General features: G+C 47.3%; 1 protein-coding gene across 3 annotated transcripts in view; it reads right to left on the reverse strand.

Moving 5' to 3' along the window:
* ZNF407 (zinc finger protein 407) overlaps positions 1-16568 on the reverse strand; it is a 344392-nt gene extending 327824 nt beyond the window's left edge. The window contains exon 1 of one of the 3 annotated variants that reach the window (XM_033061690.1): positions 16469-16568. Coding sequence is in view for 2 of the 3 variants with exons in the window: in XM_033061665.1 (XP_032917556.1) it covers positions 14671-14752 (82 nt within the window). In the remaining variant the exon portion in view is untranslated. Of the gene's footprint in view, positions 1-520; positions 560-14670; positions 15713-16468 lie in introns of those variants that run through there. The other 2 variants (XM_033061665.1, XM_033061681.1) reach the window with 2 other exon arrangements.
* Positions 16569-22610: the final 6042 nt, after the last annotated feature.

Genomic DNA, 22610 nt, shown 5'->3' on the forward strand with positions numbered 1-22610 from the left:
TTTCAATTTGTTTCAATACAATAAATTTGGCGCTTACCTAAATCAGACCCCGAAACTCAGCTCTCTTCCAGAACCAGTAACATGGTTAAGTACAGTGGTAGCATGACTTTGAGGCACACGTGTTCAACTGCATTCCCAAATAAGGAATCACCTGACAATTAACATTTTCATCTCTCCTGCAGGAGTGGCGCATGGGTTGTAGCAACAGGGAACAGTTGCACTGGGGACAACTTCCCTAATACCTACAAAAATTTATGAAGTTTCACTCTGCTCTAAGAGCTGCACCTTGCTTGCTGGGTATCTTAAGTGTTGTAAAATCTTAACCCTATTTTGTAACAGCTACACAAGACTGCAACGCATTTCCTTCAGCTGTTGGTTTATCAAATTAGACTCGAATCTCCCATCAGCACCAAAATATCAAACAGCTACCTGGGAAATACGAGCAATGGATCCCAAGTGTGGTGAGTGTCTCCCTCCGACCAGAGCACAGCAGCAACACAGGAGCCACTGCTAAACCCACCATCATCTGGCATGATCATGGTGCCACCACAGCCATCCTCTTCCACAGACTAGGAATATGCGCCTGGTCAAGCTGGTGGTCCCAGGCATGGCCTTCTGCTCCCCAAGGCCCTCCTGGACAAGGAGTGCAGGTCCTGCTGGACCCTTCCCAGACACAGTTCCTGGGCATCACAGGAGGTCACAGAAGGACCATGCAGTGCTTGCCTGGGCAAAGGGACCTTGGGACCTGGGGCAGAACTGCAACTTGCTTGCAGAGACTCTGTATTTTCTTGATAGATCATCACTCTTTCTCTCAGGGATGCTTTAGGAGAGTGTTATTACTAAAAATACTACTAATTCCCTGAAAAACAACAAGTTGAAATCAATCCCACAAACTTTCCCAAGATCAATAGGTTTTAATGAACACAGAAAACACACAGTAGCCACCAAGGGCAAGTATCCGGAGACGAAGCTAGAGTAATAAATTGCACCTGCTCCAACACTTTCCTGGCAGGAAAAAATTGACATATCACTAAGCAGGCCATTGCTCAGCTCAAACACCCACAGGATCTGAGGGACCACAAGATGGGTGACCCGCATGGTGACTTATCACAGCAAAGCAGCCAGAACACAATGCCAGATCTGGTCCCCGCAGAAGGACAGGGTTTTGGCAGCTCTCAGTTGAGGGAGCAGCCCAGACCACAGAGTGAGTCCATCTGACTGAGCAATGTGGGCACAGAAAGCGACTGCAGGTCAAAGGGGCTGCTTCCTACAGCAAAGGATCCTGGTACAGCCTTTTTATCTCTCAGAGAGTAAAAAGAGTATTTAGTCATCTGTTTCAGTCATCAACAGTCATTTTCCTAGTTTTCATTCTGGGAAAAACTTTAACAAGTTAACTCTTTTCCTAGCTGTTATCAATGGAAAAGAGACAACAGTGTAAAATTAAACCTTACAGTTAACAGAGCAGAAATGTTGGTTTATGTCTTTTACAGTGAAATGTAACATTAAGTGTACTGTTCCATCATGAATTTTCCAGAAGACTTGAGGACCACATCCTATTTTTCCCCAAGAGCTATGATTCAGACTTTCACTTTCTGGTAAATTCCATGAGTATTTGATAATCAAATGCAACATCTCTTTTGTCAGCTAAGCAGCCTTCCTCATTCTAAAACATCAAATTCTTTTTACATGAAACAGGAAAAGAATTCATTTTGAACAGTGACCCTGTAATTCCATTTTACAATTTAAAATACAATTCCATTTTACAAGTTAAAATTTTGGAGCAAATGCACCACTTTTCCAGGATTTAATATCTGATATTATTTCTATTATTTCTATATACCAAACAATACAGAAGATTTTATTGGTTGAACCCCTGTAACAGCACAAATCATAGCAATATGAATAGGAAAAGGATCTTATTACAATCACTAAAAACTCTTCTCATCAATCTTACTCTGTACTGTGTTAAGGACATCTAAGTATTCTTAGGGGTATGTAAAATGGAAAAAATAAATTAATACCCCTTTTAATGAATCCCTCAAAAAAATTCTCCCTCTCCCCAAATCACAGACTTGTTTAGATTGGGAAAAAACCATGTTCTCGGAGTCAAACTGTTAACCCAGCACTGCCAAGTTCACCACTAAACCATGCCAAGTACCACAAGTCTTTTAAACACCTCCAGGGATGCTAAACTCTACCACTTCCATGGGGAGCCTGTTTCAGGGCTTGACAACCCTTTCAGTAAAGGAATTTTTTGTAAATCTAATTTAAACAGGGCAATATTTCCACTTGTCCTGTCACTTGGGAGAAGACACCAGCCCCACCCGACCACAACTTCCTTTCAGGTACTTCCTTTCAGAGAGTGATAAGGTGTCTCCTGAGCCTCCTTTTCTCAGGCTACAAAACCCCAGACCCTCCTAAGACTTGTGCTCCAGACCCTTCACCAGCTCTATTGCCCTTCTCTGGACACACTCCAGAACCTCAATGTGTTTGTTGATGTGAGTGGACCAAACCTGAACACAGGGTTCAAGGTGCAGCCTCAGCAGTGCCAAGTACAGGGGGAAAATCCCTGCCCTCCTCCTGCTGGCCACACTATTCCCCATACAGACCAGGAAGCCACTGGCCTCCTTGGCCACCCAGGCACACTCTGGCTCATGTTCAGCCAGTGTCCATCAGCACCCCCAGGTCATTCTCCACCAGCAGCTTTCCTGCCACTCTGCCCCCAGCCTGCTTGAGGTTGTTGTAACCCAAAGGTAGGACTCAGCACCTGGCCTTGTTAACCTCACACAATTGGCCCCAACCCATTGATCCAGCCTGTCCAGATCCGTCCAAAGCCTTCCTGTCCTCTAGCAGATCAACACTCCTGCTCAACTTGGTGTTACCTGCAAAATGACAGAGAGTGCACTCAATCCTCTTGTCCAGATCATTGATATTAAATAGAACTAGCCTCAGTACAGAGCCCTGGAGAGTACCACAGCTGAATATAATTCCATTCACTACCATTCTTTGGGCCCTGCCATCAAGCCAGCTTTTCACCCAGACATCCTCACACCACTATCTGTGTTTTAAATTACTCTAATTCCTATTAACATCTAAATTCAACTGAATTGACTGGGAATAGGGCATTTGAAAAATCAAGATACTTCTTCAGGTGCTTAAAAAATATTTGTGAAGTAATGGCATACAATCAGATTTCACTACTTTATCTACAAAACTCACTACTCAGCATTAAATAAAATTACACAATCTCACTTCTTTTTAATTAAAATTAGTTTATACTTTGAAAACTCAATAATTAACAATGTTTAGTTGCATTAATAACTCACTCTCCAGAATGCTTCAAAAGAAAAATTAAATTAGATTATTTTTAATAACTTGAAGATTTTAAAAGTGCCCAGTTGTAAATGAAAGGACTACAGAATAAAGGTAGCAAATGCACACATTCAATGCTATTAAAAGGCAGACACATCAGATCTCATGGATCTTGTGCCATTTGTAAAAAGGTTGTTTTATTATCAGTGTAACTAATCACAATGAAGACATCTCTTACAATCAAAGACATTATAATGAATTTTCTTTACAGCTACAAGAGAAGTGGGATTTGCTGTTCCATATCAAACTAGAACAGGCTATATAAATTCTTCTTCATATTTATTATTAAATGTAACTTTTATCTATAAAATCAGCCATGAAATATTAAAAACTGAAACAACAGAATTTATATCCTTTACTTAATTTAGTTTAAACGGTCTATTCACTAAAGAGAAGGGAAAAAAGGTTACATATGTATTATAATGTGCCCTTCCATCTCCCCCATAAGCACTTCCATTATAAACCACATAGTTTTTGGAATTTATAACTCATATGTTCACATGTAAAAGTTGGTATACTTTTCCTTTTATAAGTGTTTTTTAAAAATCTGTTTCAGAAGGAAGGTAAGAAAGAATGTGAGAGAAGAGAAAAAGCAATTATTAGACTAAAAATTTTAACTCTTGACCTGTTAAATCAGTTGGTATGAGCCACCTGTTGTAATTCAGACCCATCTTCCCACTCCACCCCCTAAAGAACCATCGGGAGATGGTCAACTGGCTGCACCAGAGCTCCTGGGCAGATGGGAGCCAGGTACTGGCCTCCAGCTGCTGCTGACCTGCCAGGTTCAGGCTATCTTACCCTGAAAAAAATCCAGTTCCTTCTCAACCAGTATGAGACAGTCCCTAAGCTAGAGAAAAAGAGCCAGCATATCTCCTCAAGTCAGCCATATAACTGGGAATTGGACAAATGGAAAATAAGCAAGAATAGCAAAGAGCATTAAAATCATCTGTGTCAGAGAAGAGACAAGACAAAACACATCCGCACATCTTAAAAATGACAAAGCAACTAAACAGCCTGTAAAGAAAAAGTTCTCACAATTAAAAGATGTAAGACTTGAGAATTCAGGAACTGGAGACTGGACAACATACAGTGCAACAAAACCTGAACATAAAAGTAAGGGCAGATAAAAACCATCAGAAGTTCACTCAAGGATTAAAAGGGTCTTATTTAAGACAGCATGGAAAACAATTGATACATAAGATGACAGATTCCAAAATAAAGCATGAAATAAAGCAACAAGAGACAAGCAACCTATGACCTTAAGGTGCAAGCTACAACCCAGACTGTTTCCTGCTTGCGATATTTTACTTTCAGCTTTCCCCTGGAGCACAACAGTGAAATTTACCTTTATTTTCAGAGTTTCCACTTTACAGTCTGAAAGGAATAGAAAGAAGTAGCAAAGGAGTAAAACGTTGCATTGGTTCTCATAGTGCAGCTGGTGAGTTGGATGAGCTGGCAGGAGCAACAACCAAGCTACACCAGGTAGCTGCCAGCAGACACGGTCTCAGGGGAACCAGGGAAGCTGGTAAAGACCTAAAGTCCAGAGATGCTCCCATGTGCCCCCCGTGATGCTACACTCTTGTTCAGAGGAAACCACCACAGCCACATGTTCAAACAAAGCCTTGATTTAGTCTTCAGCTAAGTTTATTCATCAGAAAAAGTCTCTCTCTTGGAAATTCTTTAACTACAACCCATGAGGACTACATATATATATTGCAACCAATTCCCACAACAACACAAATAAGTAACATTTATAAATTCATTGGTTCTCTACAGTGATTCAGGCTTGAAGGTACTCACAGTTTAAAAAATAACCTTCACGGGAAAATCTTTAGTGGACTAGATTAATCTGGCATACACAGACAGCAGAGGATATTTCCAAAATATGCATAAAAAACCCAAACACAATAGAGCTGTTACCTATACACCCTCCTGCCGCACACTCAAAAAAGGTGCATGAGCACAAAGAACTACAAAGTATGAATTTTAGACATTGACACCATTCTATTAGATCTATTCCACCATTCATTATTTTGATATAGCTCGATTTGCAATAGAGACAAACAATGAGGAGTAAGAGAAAGAATGAGAAGATTGGTGTCTTAAGGCAATCATATCCTTAAAACAACCAGACTCAAAGAGCAAAGGCTGCAAACATAAAATCAGTTGCCAGTTTAGGAATTTATGTCAGATCACCAACAAGAAAAAAGAAGAAGGGAAAGGAAAGGTTGAACTAAGCAGCAAGGATCCTCTGAGGGATCAGGTGGTCCCATGGCATAAAAAACTGCACTCGATTCCCCAGATTCAACAGTCCAACATCCCTCATGTCTGTATCTCCCTGGTATGTTGGTCACTACTGTACTGCTCAATGTCAAGATTTTAAATGTCTGGATCAGAAAGTGAGACCTGGAGTTTTAGATACTGATAGCTCACACCTGATTCAGAAAGGAAAGAAAAAACCCAGTTCCTTCTCCACCAGCATGAGACAGCCCCTAAGCTAGAGAAAAACAGCAAGCACAAGTCCTAAGCCCAGAATACAAGAGCTGTTAAATCTGGCAACCTGGAGAAAAGACACTGACTCTGCAGAGCTGCTACGGTTTCATTTACTGCTCACAAACCTGAGAAGTCTCGTTCTTGTACCTAGGGCACACCTGCAGTACGAGCACCCCAAAGCAGGCACCCAAGCACAGCCTCCTGCTCCTTCAACCCACTGCACCTGCTCCACAACTTGGTGTTCACCTGTCCTGAAAACAGAGCCTGTTCAGGCCTGCTTGTCTCATGCAGGCAATAGGAATCTTTTATGGAGAGACACTAAAATCCACATTCACTCTAGGAATAGTTTTAAACTTCATGTCAGAAAATGCTGCACAGACTATGAGATTATTTTATTTTAATTCACTGCATTTATTAGAATTTATGATCAAAATGTATTCATTACAAAAATATGTATTGAACTAACATGAGAAAACATTTATTATTTGTTCTACCTCGCAGCTCTTACTTAGTGGAAAGTCACAAAAAAAATCATTAGGAGTGCTTTCATGAACTATTCAAACAAACATTTCTGAAGCAAAACCTCAACAATATGGTTTTTAAGAATAAAGTACATTTTACAAAGTATTAGAATCTGGGAGCATACTAGTCCTCAAAACATGCCTTTAAATTACCCCTACTTGGAATGACTGGCATGACTGTATCAGTCACACATTTTAACACTGCTTTATCCAGTCAGCTCACTAAATCATTAAAAATACACATGACTGAGCTTCAGCTTGACCTGCAGTGACTCCTATATGTACTCTCAAAATTAACACAAGCACTGAATACTACTAATCTTCAGCTTGTAATAACTGATCAAAGAATACTGCCCTGTAATTCACTACAAGCTAAAATCACAGCACTGAACTAAGCATTTTCAAACAAGTGGTTATAGCTCTAGATTTAAAATGCAAAGTTTCCATTATATTTAATAATTAAAATGCATGCTGTGTTATGGTTACATTTGGTGACTGGATTAGTAGTACCCCAACTGAGTTAAACAATGCCTTTTTCCTATTAGAGTTCATATTACCATATTGTCTATTTGTTTAAGAAAAAGAAGAAAAAAAGCACAGCAAGGAAGAAGGAATAAAAAAGAAATATGAATATCAAACATACTGAAAGACAGTGAGGTCCAAGACAGCAAGAAGACCTGGTATCAGCAAAATATACGCTAGCTGAAAGCAGAAAAGCTGAAATATCTGTGCATTAAAAGTATGAAAACTTTTAATAAAAAGAATATTCTCCCTTTGTCAATAAGGCTTCTCATTCAAAGTAAAAGGAATAAAGCTCAGTTTGTTTTCCTAGATGCAGTTGCTACAAATTGAGGGAATACAGACATCACTGTCAAAGAGCAGACTCTTTCAGGCTGTCAACTTCTTAATCAGGGTCTGACTTCACTGGAAAGTGTGAAATTATGTAATTATTTATGCTTTGCAATTCTGACGGTTTAAACAAATCCAGCACTAGGAACATCATCTTTTATAATGCAAAATTCCTACTGCGATTTTGTTTTTGGGAATACACCTTTTTTGCCCTGTGCTTTCTAGCTGGTTTATTCAAACAAGATTTAAATATTATGTGAAGTATTTCTTTTCTCCCAAAACAGATCTCATACAGCTTAGGAACATAACTTACAAAGATGAAAAATAATTGAAAAATAAAGTAAAAATGAAATCATGGCCACAGTGACATCAACTGAAGTTTTCTCAGCATTGTCAGTTATATTGCCATCCAATATATTGTCACCCAAAACTCTCTAACGGCAAGACTAAAGTACTTACAACAAATGTATAAATAAAATATTATTTGACCCCTAAAAAGACATACTCCTTACATTCCTGAACTTCCATGCAATATTTAAGCACAAACTTCAGAGATTTACTTTGTTTTCACTTCGAGTATATTTTAATTATCTTGGTACCAGCAGCAGATACAAAGACAAGTTTGTGTGCCTGAAAGCTCCCCTACTTCTCCCTCTATCACAGTTGGCAATAATATATTGCTTCTGCCTGTATGCCACCTCCTCAGAAACCCATCCCCTTATAGGGTAAATACTCTTAGCATACAAAATACAAAGGTACACATTCTCCGAAATAAGAGTTTATTTAACACTCCCCACCCAAAATACATTTTACTGAAATCAGCAACATCTAAATTCATGATGACGTGAATGAAGAAAAAGAGAAAGCACTCCTGCAAATCAACCTCCACCAGCAAAGTTCAGCATGTCATTTACCTGGAAATGGAACCTAAATAGCCTGACCAGAGCTAGCAAAATGCATTGTCAGGTTTTCACTTTCCTCTCCAAACAACACCTTCTGTACCCAATGACCTTGTGCCCAGGAAGGGTTCTTGGGGTTTGACAGAAGGAGCTCCTTGTATCTCATCAGATGCCTGCTCCAGAGCAGCTGAAGGTCAACGCCAGACCTTTTGTCAACTTTCTCTTCAGCCTCTTCCTTCCCTTCCCTCCTCAGGATGCCATTCCTGTTGCAAACTCCTTGGGTGGCACAAAAGAAAGGAGACAAGGAACAAAGCCTATATACAATCCTCTGCAGAAATCAGAGGCACTCACAAAGATGTCAAAGCAATACTTGTCAAGAATTTCTGGGCTACCTAGATCTAAAATGGCACTCAAATTCACAAGTCTTCATTTTTGATACTTAAAGTCTAATGAGAAACAACTAAAGAAAAAAAAGGGTAGTTTTTTTCATATAACACATCTGCCAAGTTCCCAGTACCAACAAGTAACAGCATTGTATCATAAAACCTCTGCTCAAGAGCCAACCTGTTTTTTGAGGTAGAATTTGGACAAAAAAATATAATAAATCCAATTTTATTTCTTTGGTTTTGTATGCAAAAATTATGAAATGGAGAGCTTGTGTCAGGTTCTGATTTTGATCATTTTGACACAAATAGAAAAAATTCTGTTAAACTAAATGGAAATATTCCAGTTTATAGTCAGGTAAATAGCATCAAATTCTAGTCCCAGGTTTTCTTTCCTTCCTGATTAAATTACATTAATGTACACTCAAAACAAAGCAACTACAGCTATCCCTGTGTTTTTTTCAAGATAATAACTTATCTGTTAAAAAATACTACCTGGACATAAACAAAGTCATTAAGGGCTCTTTACATGTCTGCCATCTATCTGAAGCCTTGCAACAAAGAGGCTTTTAGCAGTATCATACTACATGGACACCAACATATCATCCTAAATGTAGGGCAGAAGTCCACCTGCTTCTGTGAGGACCTATAGACCATAGTTTCTCCCTAAAATACTTTTTATTAACGTGATGACATTTTGACAGCAAAACCCACAACACTGTATTCTTACACAGAATGTACCAGAAAAACAGAATGTACCAGCTCAACAACTAAACATTGCATCTTCAAATTCTTGCTAAGAGGTTTGACATAGTATTCATTGCCATATTATTCCTAATTAGCAGTTTAAGCTTGTTAACAAGAACAGTTCATTTAAGGTAAACAGGAATTATCTTTCCATTGTATAGGTAGGACTTGTAAATAGGACAGCTCATAAATTCTAAGATGAGAACAACTAGGAAACTATTCATTAATGCTTGGGTTATAAATTCAAAACATGAAGCATAACATGCTTAAAGAAGAAGGTTTTATTTTTAAAAGCATTCATTAGGCTCTCATCTTCAAGCCTCAGACTTGTAAATAATTTAAAATGAAAATGCGAACAACAGGCAGGGAAAACAAAACAAATCCAATTCAAATCTGTCCATTGTTGTACCAATAAAACTCAGAAACTAAGTTGGCAGATTTTGAAGACAACATCCAGAAAGCATCTTTATGTACTGTATCTTTGAACTTACTTCTGCTAGCACTGGCTCCAATCCAAAAAAAAATTAGCTGTGACTTGTAACAGCCAGGCTTTGCCCAGTAAAGGACACACATGCTGAACTAGTAATTTTTGTTATTCATTGCACTTTATTCTGGAGATTCCAAAGCAAACAAACAAGCTACAGTTTATCAATGCTTTTAGATTTTGTATTTATCCATTCTGACTTTTCAGAAATTCATATCCTATTAACAATTTATATGACACAATGCAAGAAACTCCTTCCCTTTAAGGTAAACCTCAGTTTGCCTCACATGGGGAGCATGGAAAGAAACAGCCTTTACTTCAATGGCATTGAAAATGGAAAGTGAAGAAGACAAAGTAACCAATTAAACAAAAAACCAAAACACAAGGATCCTGCTGTCCTTACTGCGTATTCAGTGTTCCAAATCCAGTGTGGATACATCGCTGCAGAAAGCCTATTACACACCAAGGAACCAGGAAAGTGCAACATCTTGCCTTCACTGAATGTATGGAGTTTGCTATCCTTTTCTCAAGGACTTGGAACAATCCAACGTAAATATTCAATGCCACTTAAACATTCAAGAGAAGACAAGCATGCAACAGGAATTTCTTTTTCCATGTTAAAGACCACATGGCATCGCAAAAGGCAGAAATGCCATATTTCTAAGCCATGGTTCCTGTGCAGAATGATGTGCACAGATTCTGGCTACGCTCCTCAGAAGCTTTTCACTTACTGGCTGCACCCCATGCACCAGGAACACTCGTCAGTCACATAGGATTTCCTGCACGGCTGCAGAACACAGAGCAGGAAACCCTGGCACACCCAGTGAGCTCTGGGCATACAGCAGGATGTGACAGCTACAGCACACACAGCCAGCCCAGGGCTTTCCAGAGGCACCAAACCTCCAGGCAGTACATGAGAAGCAAATCTGATGCTTCCACATGTGAACCAAAACAGAAAGGTCACCCCTGTCCATGCTTCTCCCTCCAACACACAAGTGGGTGATGCCAACCTGCCACACACCACCAGTACATCTCCTCCTGATCAGGAGTCCTAAAGCCAAGTCTGCATGGACTATCTCATGTTCATAGCACATGTTTACAGCAAATATTTAAATAAATCAAATCTAACCCACTGAATGGAAAAAGGTGAAGGTCACAGGCTTTTCCAGAGTGAGCCCAGGCTTGAAAACCTGACTAAAGAGAGAACTCACATATATAAAGCCACACCAGAGCTCTTGAGGCCATCCAAATGGCAACACAACAATCTGTCTTTGATTAAATCAGAACTCTTGTCAGGACCTCCACACTTTTCAAACTTCTTGCTGGAATGTTTCCTACAGAAAAGCTTATATACCAGGTAACTGTATGGATTTCACCAAAAAAAAAAAAAAAAAAAAAGAAGCTCATGAAACAATGATTTTCATACAAAGTGATGACTTAGTGTTACTGTTCTGGTAAGTTTTGTTACCCTTTGTAATTCCAGTAGATTTTAACATTTATATGTATTTTTTATGTGTTGCTACCTATATTTTGGTAAGAACTTTTGGAATTCCAAAGATGTGGCTAAGGACAGCAAGAAACTTTGTACCTACAACAAGACAAAGAAATAACAGCTAGAAAAGCATCTCTATATACACTTGTAGCAAAACAGTAACCTATAAAGATGAATCCATTCAGATCCATACACTGAAATATCATGCACCCTAATTCTGTAGGCCTCCCCCTGGGCCATTGCATACACCACACACACGTAACAACTTGTATGTCTAGACTCAAAAAGACAGAGGCAATTAAAATCTATGCCTGTACCACTAAGGATCAAAAAAACCTAACAACACACACAACCTCACAGCCCACTTAAACAAAACCGATACAGACAGTCCTTCTGTAGTACGCCAGACTACTGAGAAAAAAGGTCAGCGTGTTGTAGAACAAGCAAACAAAACAAAATGAAGCAAAAAGATTTAGCAATCAACAACTCTGCTAACACAGGACTGGAAAGCAATCATGATCATGTTGGGACACGACTTTGTTTCATCTTCACATGCTGAAGAACTGAGATTAAGTAAAATATGAAGACTCCCACATACATTTAATATCAACACCTGTAACGGGCTACAGACTGTTCTGTAACTACTAACTGCTCTCTGGCAGATGGCAAAAACAGGACTAATGGCATTCACAACTGCTGAGCAGGAAAGCATGTATGATTTCCCTGTTTTAAACATACAATTCCTTTCTGCAAAGCAAAACGTCACCTTTGGAATTTCTGCAGGTGAGGAATTGGAAATTACAGGAACATCTTTATATTTTTTGCTTCTTCACCAGTTTTATACTCACACACTAATAAACAATCTAAGTTTATGTGTTAACACAGTCCATAATGACCAAAAAATTTAAAAATTCCAGTTTAGAAGTAGGTATGAGTGTATTTAAACTTTCACATATTTGTGTAACCATGTCAGAATGTCCACTGCGAAAGTAAACAGACCAAAGATAAAACCACTCTAATGTTACTGGAGAGATTTTGCATGAACTTTGAACCATGAGCTAGGCAAGATTCAAGCAGTTTGCAATGCCAGGTCCCATGCAACCCTACTCCTCATTCATTCTCTCCAAGACATCCATGGACAATCCTCTCTGCCTGTTAGTATTAAACACTGTACTTGCCTGAAAGAAGTCAGCCTCTTCTCCCAGGCAACCAGCAACAGGACAAGAGAACCTAAGTCTTAAGCTGCACCAGGGGAATTTAGCTTGCACATGAGGAAGAGTTTCTTCACACAAATAGTGATTAGACATTGGAATGGACTGCCCAGGGAGGTGATGGGGTCACTGTCCCTGGAGGTGTTTAAGGAAAGACTGGACTCAGCACTTAATGACATGATCTTTAATTAACATGGTGGTGCTGGGTCAGAGACTGGACTAGATTTTAAAGGTCTTTAGGGAAAGAACGTAGTTGATTCTGAGATCACCGGCGAGGCACAGTGCTCATTTCTTTCATGCCTTTGTGTCCACCAAGAACTGCTGTCATTGCTTCTGCTCCTTCCCCTCCTGTTGCACGGAAGAAGTGGTGCCTCCATGCCTTGGCTGCTGCTGGCCAGCCAATGTGTGATGCAGCTGCAGCTTGGGTGGCTGTGTTACCCCAAGGTGGCAAGACCAACATAAAGCAAGACCTTTCTGGGGTAGAAGAATAACCACGAATGCTCTGCTGGGCAGCTGCTGACAATCTGTCAAAGGGAAAGCACCATTTCCATTTGACTCCTCATGCAACACAGAGAACAGGAGACCACTCGGCCGCGTGTCTGGTTTTGTGAACAGTTGAAGGAAACCCAGTCACTACATCTGCTCAATCTTTGTCTTTCTCCCCAAGCTTTCAAAAGGGTAAGTTATACTCCAGATTTCAAACTAAAAGGTCAACTTTTTAGTACCTTTAACATGCACCATAATACTAAGGCATTAATTTCAATTAATGACTAGACCAGGTGTATCTGAAACCAATGTTTTTATTTGTTAAACCAATGATGGGGTCATCCATCCAATGAAGCCTTTCTGTTTTCCTGAGAAAGATAATATTTTAATTCTAAACCACATCAGGAAATTCAAACATAGGAGCCACCGAACAACTCCAGTTCAACCACATTTCATGTGCCAGTCTGTCTGCACGTTCCATCTCATGCACAAAACCCCCCCACTCTACATACAAAAAAAACTAAAAAATAACTAGGCAAAGCAAAGCCACCTCATTCTAGTGTTGTGCACACCAATAAGAAAATGCTGCTCTTCACTACATGAGGTTGGGTTTAATGGAATACTGAGACTGACATGTCTTTCACACACATTCCACCTCCAAGTAATGTTTTTCTATAGAGAGAGACAACAATTCTAAAAGCGTGTTTCTAACAAAGAAAACTCTCGTGCAAATAAATTAGAAATCTTTGATGCTATTACTATACAATAGTTCCTACAGAAGAATGATAGTAAAGGATTCAACTGAGGTCGTTTGAATTATATTTCCCAAAATGCTAATAAAACTGACATGTTTAAACATACTGAAAAAGTCACAGTCCATCATCATCCTGTCACATCAGTGCATTTGACTTTTTTTAAAAATGTATGGATTATACAACTACTGCCAGGCTCCATATTTCATATATAAAAGCTACAATCTGATTATATGTCCATGTTGAAATAATTTATGAAATAAGGATGGAATTACTGCAATGTTACTTCCATGATGAATGTAACTTGCTGTGAATAGTGTAAGGGATTGCAAGAGAGACCCAACTGAAGCCTGTAATCGTCTTCATCTTTCATGAAGAGGTATGACCGGGGAAAAATACAGACCCCAGCATCCAAAACTCCAGCCTCATACAAACATCTTCATTACTCATGTTCTGATACAGGAATGGAAAATGTATAGTCTTCACATGCCACACCTGTAGAGTATTAAGGTGAGAATCACAGGGAATTACATCCAGTGTTTAAGTTGTGTGTTAGTCTGTTGTGGTTTTTCACCACCAGAAAATCCACTGTGACTCTTACCCTTGCACTTTCGGATTTCCATTATTTACTACTCCCTAGGTGTTACCATCATGGTGAGTATCATAGGGATGAGCACAAGCACATGACAAAGCCAAAGTCTTGCAAGTCTGCATCAGTACAATTACAAAAAGAAGCAAAGAGGGCAGAGGAAAACAAAACCTTTAACTTTATAAATTCTACAATCACTACTAGCTACAGCACTCAAATCAGATGTTTTCCCTTCCTCCAACTAACACTACATTTAATATTAACACTGTGGTTCACAGGCCACACTAGTTATTTGAGGGAGCAACAGGAAACCTTTCATAACAACTCAAATTAAACAAGACAGAACACAGACTCATAGAAAGGCTTGGGTCATAAGGGACCTGTAAGATCACCTTGTTCCAACATTTTCCACAAGAGCCAGTTGCTCAGAGCCCCATCCAACCTGGCCTTGGAACAGTTGCAGGGATGAGGCATCCACAACCTCTCTGGGCAACCTGTGTTAGTGCCTTACCACCCTCACACACTAAACAAGTTCTTCTCCATAAAGGACATATAGAGGATAACCTATCCCTCAAAGGCCACCTCATGCAGTAGCTTTGTGTTAGCAATCTTTCCTACTGAAGACACACACACTCTCAGAAGTGTATTAACATTGTTATGTTGTTTATGGGAACTTGCTTTCCCTGACAGGTCCCACAATCTGATCCCCTAGGCAAGACAAAACCACGTTGAAATTCACAAGACTGTGAGAGCACAGGAGATGCTCGTGATCCAAGAGCCTGACCTCCAGAAGAGGGCAGTAAATAAGCAAACGGCCTGAAGCACAAGTCCTATGAGGAACAGCTGAGGCAGCTGGGATTGTTCAGCCTGGAGGAGGCTCACGGGAGACCTCATGATTCTCTACAACCACCTGAGAGTAGGGTGAGGTCAGGTGTGGGTCAGCATCTTCTCCCAGGCAACCAGCGATAGGATGAAAGGACAAAAGCCTTAAGCTGTACCAGGGGAAGTTTAGGCTGGACATCACGAAGATTTTTTTCAGTGAAAGCGTGACTAGACTTTGGAGTGGACTACCGGGGGAAGTGACGGAGTCACTGTCCCTGGAGTGGCTTAATGAAAGACTGGGATGTGTCCCACAGTGCTATCTGCTGACAAAAAGGTGTTCGGTGTATCAGAGGTATTTTCCAACCTAATTCCGTAATTCTGGGACTGGTCTGCCTAGTGACTGAAACAGAATAAAGGGAAAACAGCTACAGCCCTTCTTTTATCCCCTTGTACAGCGCTCCTGCAGTCACGTGCGTCGTCCCTCACCGCAAAGCCCTGCATGTCTCAAAGCTCATCCCCGCTTATTCTACAGCAACCTTCGGGAAAGGAGGGGGAAGTAAGAAACAGGGGGTTCGGGCTCCTGAAGGCACTCGGGGCAGCGCCGATCCCCACACGCCGACACTGCCGAGCGCCCTCCCCGGCCCGACCCCGCCCGCCGCGCCTGCGCAGCCGCGCAAACAGTCCCTGCCCGGCGCCTCGGGGACGCTGCCCGGGGCCGTCGCCGCGGGGAGGAGGCTCCATGGGCCGGCAGCCACCGCCACGGCCGCTGTGCCCCGCTGTCTCCTCAGGCCACATCCCCGCCCGGCCGGGCCCCGCGCGTGCGCTCCGACCTAGGGAGCTGGGCGGAGGGCGGGGGAGACACAGGGAACACGGGAGGAGCCCGGAACACGCGCCAGCCGGAACCGCGCAACGCGGTGGCGGCTCCCACGGGTCCCTGCCCCGCCCGGTTCTCTCTCCCTCCGTCTGTCTCCGCTGCCCGCGCCCTCTCCCTCTCCTTTCCCCGCCGCCGCCCGCCTGCGGCACAGCGGAGGGGAAGACCCCCATGGCCCTGGGGCCGGCTGCAGCAGCCAATGAGCGCAAGGGGCGCTCTTCCCGCCCTCGGGGCCCCGGCCAATCGGCGCTCAATATTGGAAGAAGCAGGCACGGGATTGGCTCGGCCGGTGCGCCACGGTCCGCTCGCCCGCCCACCCAAAAAAAAAAAAAAAGAAAAAAAAAAAAAACGACGGCAGCGCAGAGGCCCAAAAAGCCTGAGGGGAGACGGCGACGCGACGACCCCGTGAGCCCCCCTCGCGAGGGCCGAGGCAGCGGCTCGCCTCGCGCCGGTGGGCGGCGAGACAGGGCGGCCGAGCCGCGGCGGGCAGCGCTTACCGCGCGGGGGGAGCCGAGCGCCTCCGCTTGTGCTGAGCCGTGTCACCAGTGGCGCGCCGTAGATCCGCCGCGCTGCGTCACGCCCGGCGCGCGGGGGGCGGGGGCGAGGCGCGCTCACGTGACGCGGCGGCGCTGGGAGCCGGCGCGGAGGCGCCGCTCGTGCCGCCGCGGGCGCGAGGGGCCGCGCGCCCAACGGCCGCCGTCGCGCGCCCACGCTCTGGCGCCATTTTGCCCTGCCGCCCCGGGAAGGGATGGTCCCAAAAAGAAGGACGGAGCCCCGAGGGTTTTCCCGGGATGCGCGGCCGTTGAGGCCGTAGCTTCGTGCGCCTGCCGGACAAGAGCAGACGGTGCTGGCAGGAGCCAGTGGGTAGGGTTTTAGGCTTCCCGAAGCTGCCCGTTCCAGCCTGTGGCCTGTGCTCACACGGCAGCCTTGCGCTGGGTTGCGCCAGGGTAACGTTGGGCAGCACAGGGCTGTGCGTACAGCTGTGCTTCACATTCTCACCCTGCATCGCACTGCAGCGAGATTTGGATCTGGCCCTTGGGAAACCTCTTCTGGAGGACCGGGAAACAAGCCATTGACGGACAGCCGTTCACTAGGGTTATCAGTCGCACGGTGCCGACGCTCCAAGCTATATTACAATAACTTTCAGGGGGTGCTGTTCAAGAGAGAAACAGTTGAAAAAGGCGAGAGAGACAATTTATAAAGTGTTTCGTATTATATAAACTCGTGATGACGAAACCGTAAGTGTTCTTGCATCTTAAGCAAGAACATGATTAAGTGTAGCATCAAGGCAAAAAACCAACATGTAAAGAGTCTTCAGATGCTTGTGGTGAAATGCAGTTGCTTTTTCACGGTTGGTTATTATTTTTAAAATGCAGTTTCCCCATTTATCTCCTGATTACATGTTTTTTAGCAGATGGTATCTCAGTTAAAGAGCTTTTAACATTCTTCAAGGCCGTGGCACAGAGACACAAGGAGAGAACACCTCTTCTTTTGCAGGTCATTGACTTTCCAGGCGTACAGTGTGCGCGAGCTTACCAACTAGAAGTGACAACATGCAGTGCTATTCGGCCACTTAGTCACTGGCTAATCTGCTAACTTTATGGCACAGCAATGCCAGTTGTCTTGTGGTTTATAAAGACTGTAAGAATGGGTTGAAAACAAAGCAATTGCTGTGGCCTGAGCCCTTCATTGAAGCAAAGTGGAGCACCCTGGACTTTACCAGTGTCTTGGGAAAGATCTGAAATGAATGAACAAAATTTAAAACAATAAAGTACCACACAGGACATTAGTGAGAGAGGACTATCTCCTTGTCCTGTACCGAAGGGTTATATTACAGAATTTAAATGTTCTGTATATAACAGGAAATCCACACAGAATATGGCTGGATTTGTAGTAAAGATATCTGTGGGATTTTAGATACATATTTAGATTTAACAGTTTGAGAGTCTACAGAAGCCACTGGCACTTGTAAGAATAATGCAATTAGAAACAATCTGATTGTTCTGGATATTTTTCAGCACGAGAAAAAGAGGTAAAACAACTTTTGGGTGTCCTTTAAGCTCATTTTCTCTGCAGTGTACAAATTGCTTTTATATGCCTTAAAGGATTTCTAGGTGTGGGTCTCAAGTGACACCAAGCGAGCCTGCCTGGTCCATCAGTTATTTCATCATTTGCTTACTGAGAGGAGATATACTGGAGAAGAAGACGTGACCGTGCGAGCTGGAGTCTTACAAGTTGAAATACTTCTTAAAGAATGAAGTAATGCAGCATATTTTAGGAATAGCCTGAAGAGGGAGCCATTGGTATGGAACAGGTAGCAGCTAAGGCAGAATCACTATTCATGGAAGAAAAAAAAACACCTGTACCAAAAGTGATTAATTTTATTTTGTAATTATAAGCTGTATTTATTAAATGTTTACAGACATTCCTACATTTAATGTGCTGGTTTAGGTATATTCAGAATTCTAAAGTGCTGAAAAGTGGTTCTGTGTTCTGAAATAGTTATGCTAATAAAAATATATTAGAATGCAAGCTGAGTAAGTCAATGATTTAGTTCGTTAATAGACTAGTTTATCAATGGATTGTAAACATAGACTATATTTATTTTCTAAAAGAATATGACACTTGGAATGATTCTGCAGTTGCTATATTTCTACCACACCAAAATATTAATTTCACTAAAATTGTTACTCATTCCAAGAGTAGTACCAGCTCTTATCTGTGTAATTTAAAACTCTCCCTACCTTTCTACTTAATATTCTGTGTTTACACCTGCACAGAAAACACACACAGCTTTGTGATTACTACTACCAGAAGTCAGACATTCAGCAGGATAATTGCAGTCACCATAATACTGCTTACCAACTCTGAATCATGGGGTTTCCCATCAGATTTGTGTAGGAGAAATAACCCCATGACTCGCTGATAATCTTGTAGGAAGAATGTTGCTGGCAGGCCCTCCAAAGGACACCGTGGTGTCTGTAGGATAGCAAGTTGTCAACATTAACCCATAAGGGTTAAATACCATTGGTTTTTCACAGAGTAGCAACACAGAGTAGCAAATTTTTGAAGAAAAGTTGCATATGTCTTCATTTTGCAGTTCCAACCCCTAAGAAAACAGGAAACAGAATCATTAGGATGTAAACACCAAGACCCTTATTAGTGTCAATTACAGTAATTTCACGACCATAAGGCGCACCGGACTATAAGGCGCACCCCCAGGAGTCGGCAAAATTCGCAACTTTGTAGATCAGATAAGGCGCACCGGACTATAGGGCGCACTTTTTTTTTTTTTGCAGCGAGGCTCCGCCCCCAGCTCCCCCCGCGTGTTTGCTGGACGAGGCCCCTCCTCCATCCGGCTGCCGCGGCAGCGTGGCCCCGCCTCCACCCGGCAAGCCCGACCCCGCCCCCAGCCAGGAGCCCCGGCCTCGCAGCCCCGCAGGCACCCAGCAGCCCCAGTCCCGCGGGCACCAGGAAGCCCCGGCCTTGCCTCCACCCAGCAGCCCCTGTCCCGTGGCCCTGCGGGCACCTGGAAGCCCCGGTGCTGCCGGCACCCAGCAGCCCCTGTCCCGCGGCCCCGCAGGCACCCAGCAGCCCCGATCCCGCGGGCACCCGGAAGCCCCGGCCTTGCCTCCACCCAGCGGCCCCAGTCCTGCAGGCACCCAGCAGCCCCGGTCCCGCGGCCCCACAGGCACCCAGCAGCCCCGGTGCTGCCGGCACCTGGAAGCCCCGGTCCCGCGGCCCCGCAGGCACCTGGAAGCCCCGCTCCCATGGGCACCCAGCAGCCCCGGTCCCGCGGCCCCGCAAGCACCTGGAAGCCCTGCTCCCACGGGCACCCAGCAGCCCCGGTCCCGCGGCCCCGCAGGCACCTGGAAGCCCCGCTCCCACGGGCACCCAGCAGCTCCGGTCCCGCAGCCCCGCGGGCACCCAGCAGCCCCGGTGCTGCCGGCACCTGGAAGCCCCGGCCTCGCAGCCCCGCGGGCACCCAGCAGCCCCGGTCCTGCAGCCCCGCAGGCACCTGGAAGCCCCGCTCCCACGGGCACCCAGCAGCCCCGGTCCCGCGGCCCCGCAGGCACCTGGAAGCCCCGCTCCCACGGGCACCCAGCAGCCCCGGTTCCGCGGCCCCGCAGGCACCTGGAAGCCCCGCTCCCACGGGCACCCAGCAGCCCCGGTGCTGCCGGCACCTGGAAGCCCCGGTCCCGCGGCCCCGCGGGCACCCAGCAGCCCCGGTGCTGCCGGCACCTGGAAGCCCCGGCCTCGCAGCCCCGCGGGCACCCAGCAGCCCCGGTGCCATGGCCCCGCGGGCACCCGGAAGCCCCGCTCCCACGGGCACCTAGCAGCCCAGGTCCCCCGGCCCCGCAGGCACCTGGAAGCCCCGCTCCCACGGGCACCCAGCAGCTCCGGTCCCGCAGCCCCGCGGGCACCCAGCAGCCCCGGTGCTGCCGGCACCTGGAAGCCCCGGCCTCGCAGCCCCGCGGGCACCCAGCAGCCCAGGTCCCCCGGCCCCGCAGGCACCTGGAAGCCCCGCTCCCACGGGCACCCAGCAGCCCAGGTTCCCCGGCCCCGCAGGCACCTGGAAGCCCCGCTCCCACGGGCACCCAGCAGCCCCGGTTCCGCGGCCCCGCAGGCACCTGGAAGCCCCGCTCCCACGGGCACCCAGCAGCCCCGGTGCTGCCGGCACCTGGAAGCCCCGGTCCCGCGGCCCCGCGGGCACCCAGCAGCCCCGGTGCTGCCGGCACCTGGAAGCCCCGGCCTCGCAGCCCCGCGGGCACCCAGCAGCCCCGGTGCCATGGCCCCGCGGGCACCCGGAAGCCCCGCTCCCACGGGCACCTAGCAGCCCAGGTCCCCCGGCCCCGCAGGCACCTGGAAGCCCCGCTCCCACGGGCACCCAGCAGCTCCGGTCCCGCGGCCCCACGGGCACCCAGCAGCCGCGACCCCGCCTCCAGCCAGGAGCCCCGGCCTCACCGTCCCGCGGGCACCCAGCAGCCCCGGTCCCATGGCCCCACAGGCACCTAGAAGCCCTGGTCCCGCAGGCACCTGGAAGCCCCGGTGTGTGGCCCCGCGGGCACCCAGCAGCCCCGGCCCCGCAGGCACCCAGCAGCCCCGGTGCTGCCGGCACCTGGAAGCCCCGGTCCCGCGGCCCCGCAGGCACCCGGAAGCCCCGCTCCCATGGGCACCCAGCAGCCCCGGTCCCATGGCCCCGCAGGCACCTGGAAGCCCTGCTCCCATGGGCACCCAGCAGCCCCGGTCCCATGGCCCCGCAGGCACCTGGAAGCCCTGGTCCCGCAGGCACCTGGAAGCCCCGGTGTGCGGCCCCGCGGGCAGCCAGCAGCCCTGGTCGGGCAGGCACCCAGCAGCCCCGGTCCCATGGCCCCGCGGGCACCCAGCAGCCCCGGCCCCGCAGGCACCTAGCAGCCCCGGTGCTGCCGGCACCTGGAAGCCCCGGTCCCGCGGCCCCACGGGCACCCAGCAGCCGCGACCCCGCCTCCAGCCAGGAGCCCCGGCCTCGCCGTCCCGCGGGCACCCAGCAGCCCCGGTCCCATGGCCCCGCAGGCACCTAGAAGCCCTGGTCCCGCAGGCACCTGGAAGCCCCGGTGTGTGGCCCCGCGGGCACCCAGCAGCCCCGGCCCCGCAGGCACCCAGCAGCCCCGGTCCCGCGGCCCCGCAGGCACCCGGAAGCCCCGCTCCCATGGGCACCCAGCAGCCCCGGTCCCATGGCCCCGCAGGCACCTGGAAGCCCTGCTCCCATGGGCACCCAGCAGCCCCGGTCCCATGGCCCCGCAGGCACCTGGAAGCCCTGGTCCCGCAGGCACCTGGAAGCCCCGGTGTGCGGCCCCGCGGGCAGCCAGCAGCCCTGGTCGGGCAGGCACCCAGCAGCCCCGGTCCCATGGCCCCGCGGGCACCCAGCAGCCCCGGCCCCGCAGGCACCTAGCAGCCCCGGTGCTGCCGGCACCTGGAAGCCCCGGTCCCCCGGGCCCGCGGGCACCCAGCAGCCCCGGTCCTCCAGGCACCTGGAAGCCGCGGCCCCGTGGGCACCCAGTAGCCCCGGTCCTGCAGGCGCCCAGCAACCCCAGTCCTGCAGGCACCCAGCAGCCCCGGTCCCATGGCCCCACGGGCACCCAGCAGCCCCGGTGTGCGGCCCCGCGGGCACCCAGCAGCCCCGGCCCCGCAGACACCCAGCAGCCCCGGTGCTGCCGGCACCTGGAAGCCCCGGTCCCGCGGCCCCGCAGGCACCCGGAAGCCCCGCTCCCACGGGCACCCAGCAGCCCCGGTCCCGCGGCCCCGCAGGCACCCGGAAGCCCCGGTCCCGCGGCCCCGCCTCCAGTCAACAGCCCCGGCCCCGCAGGCAGCCGGCAGTCCCGGCCCTTCGGCCCCGCCTCCACCCGGCAGCTGCAGCCCCGTGGCCCCGCCTCCACCCTGCAGCCGCGGCCCTGCCGGCTCGCCCCGTGGCTCACAGCTCTCACTTCCGGGTTTGCAAATTTCTGAACTTTGCACATCAGATAAGGCGCACTGGACTATAAGGCGCACTTCCGGGTTCAGGGGAAAATTTTAGTCAAAAGGGTGCGCCTTATAGTCGTGAAATTACTGTACCTATACATATATATACACTTACATACCTTCCCTTTTTAGTGCAAGTTA

Source organism: Catharus ustulatus, chromosome 1 (genome assembly GCF_009819885.2).
Source record: "Catharus ustulatus isolate bCatUst1 chromosome 1, bCatUst1.pri.v2, whole genome shotgun sequence".
NCBI lineage: Eukaryota > Metazoa > Chordata > Aves > Passeriformes > Turdidae > Catharus > Catharus ustulatus.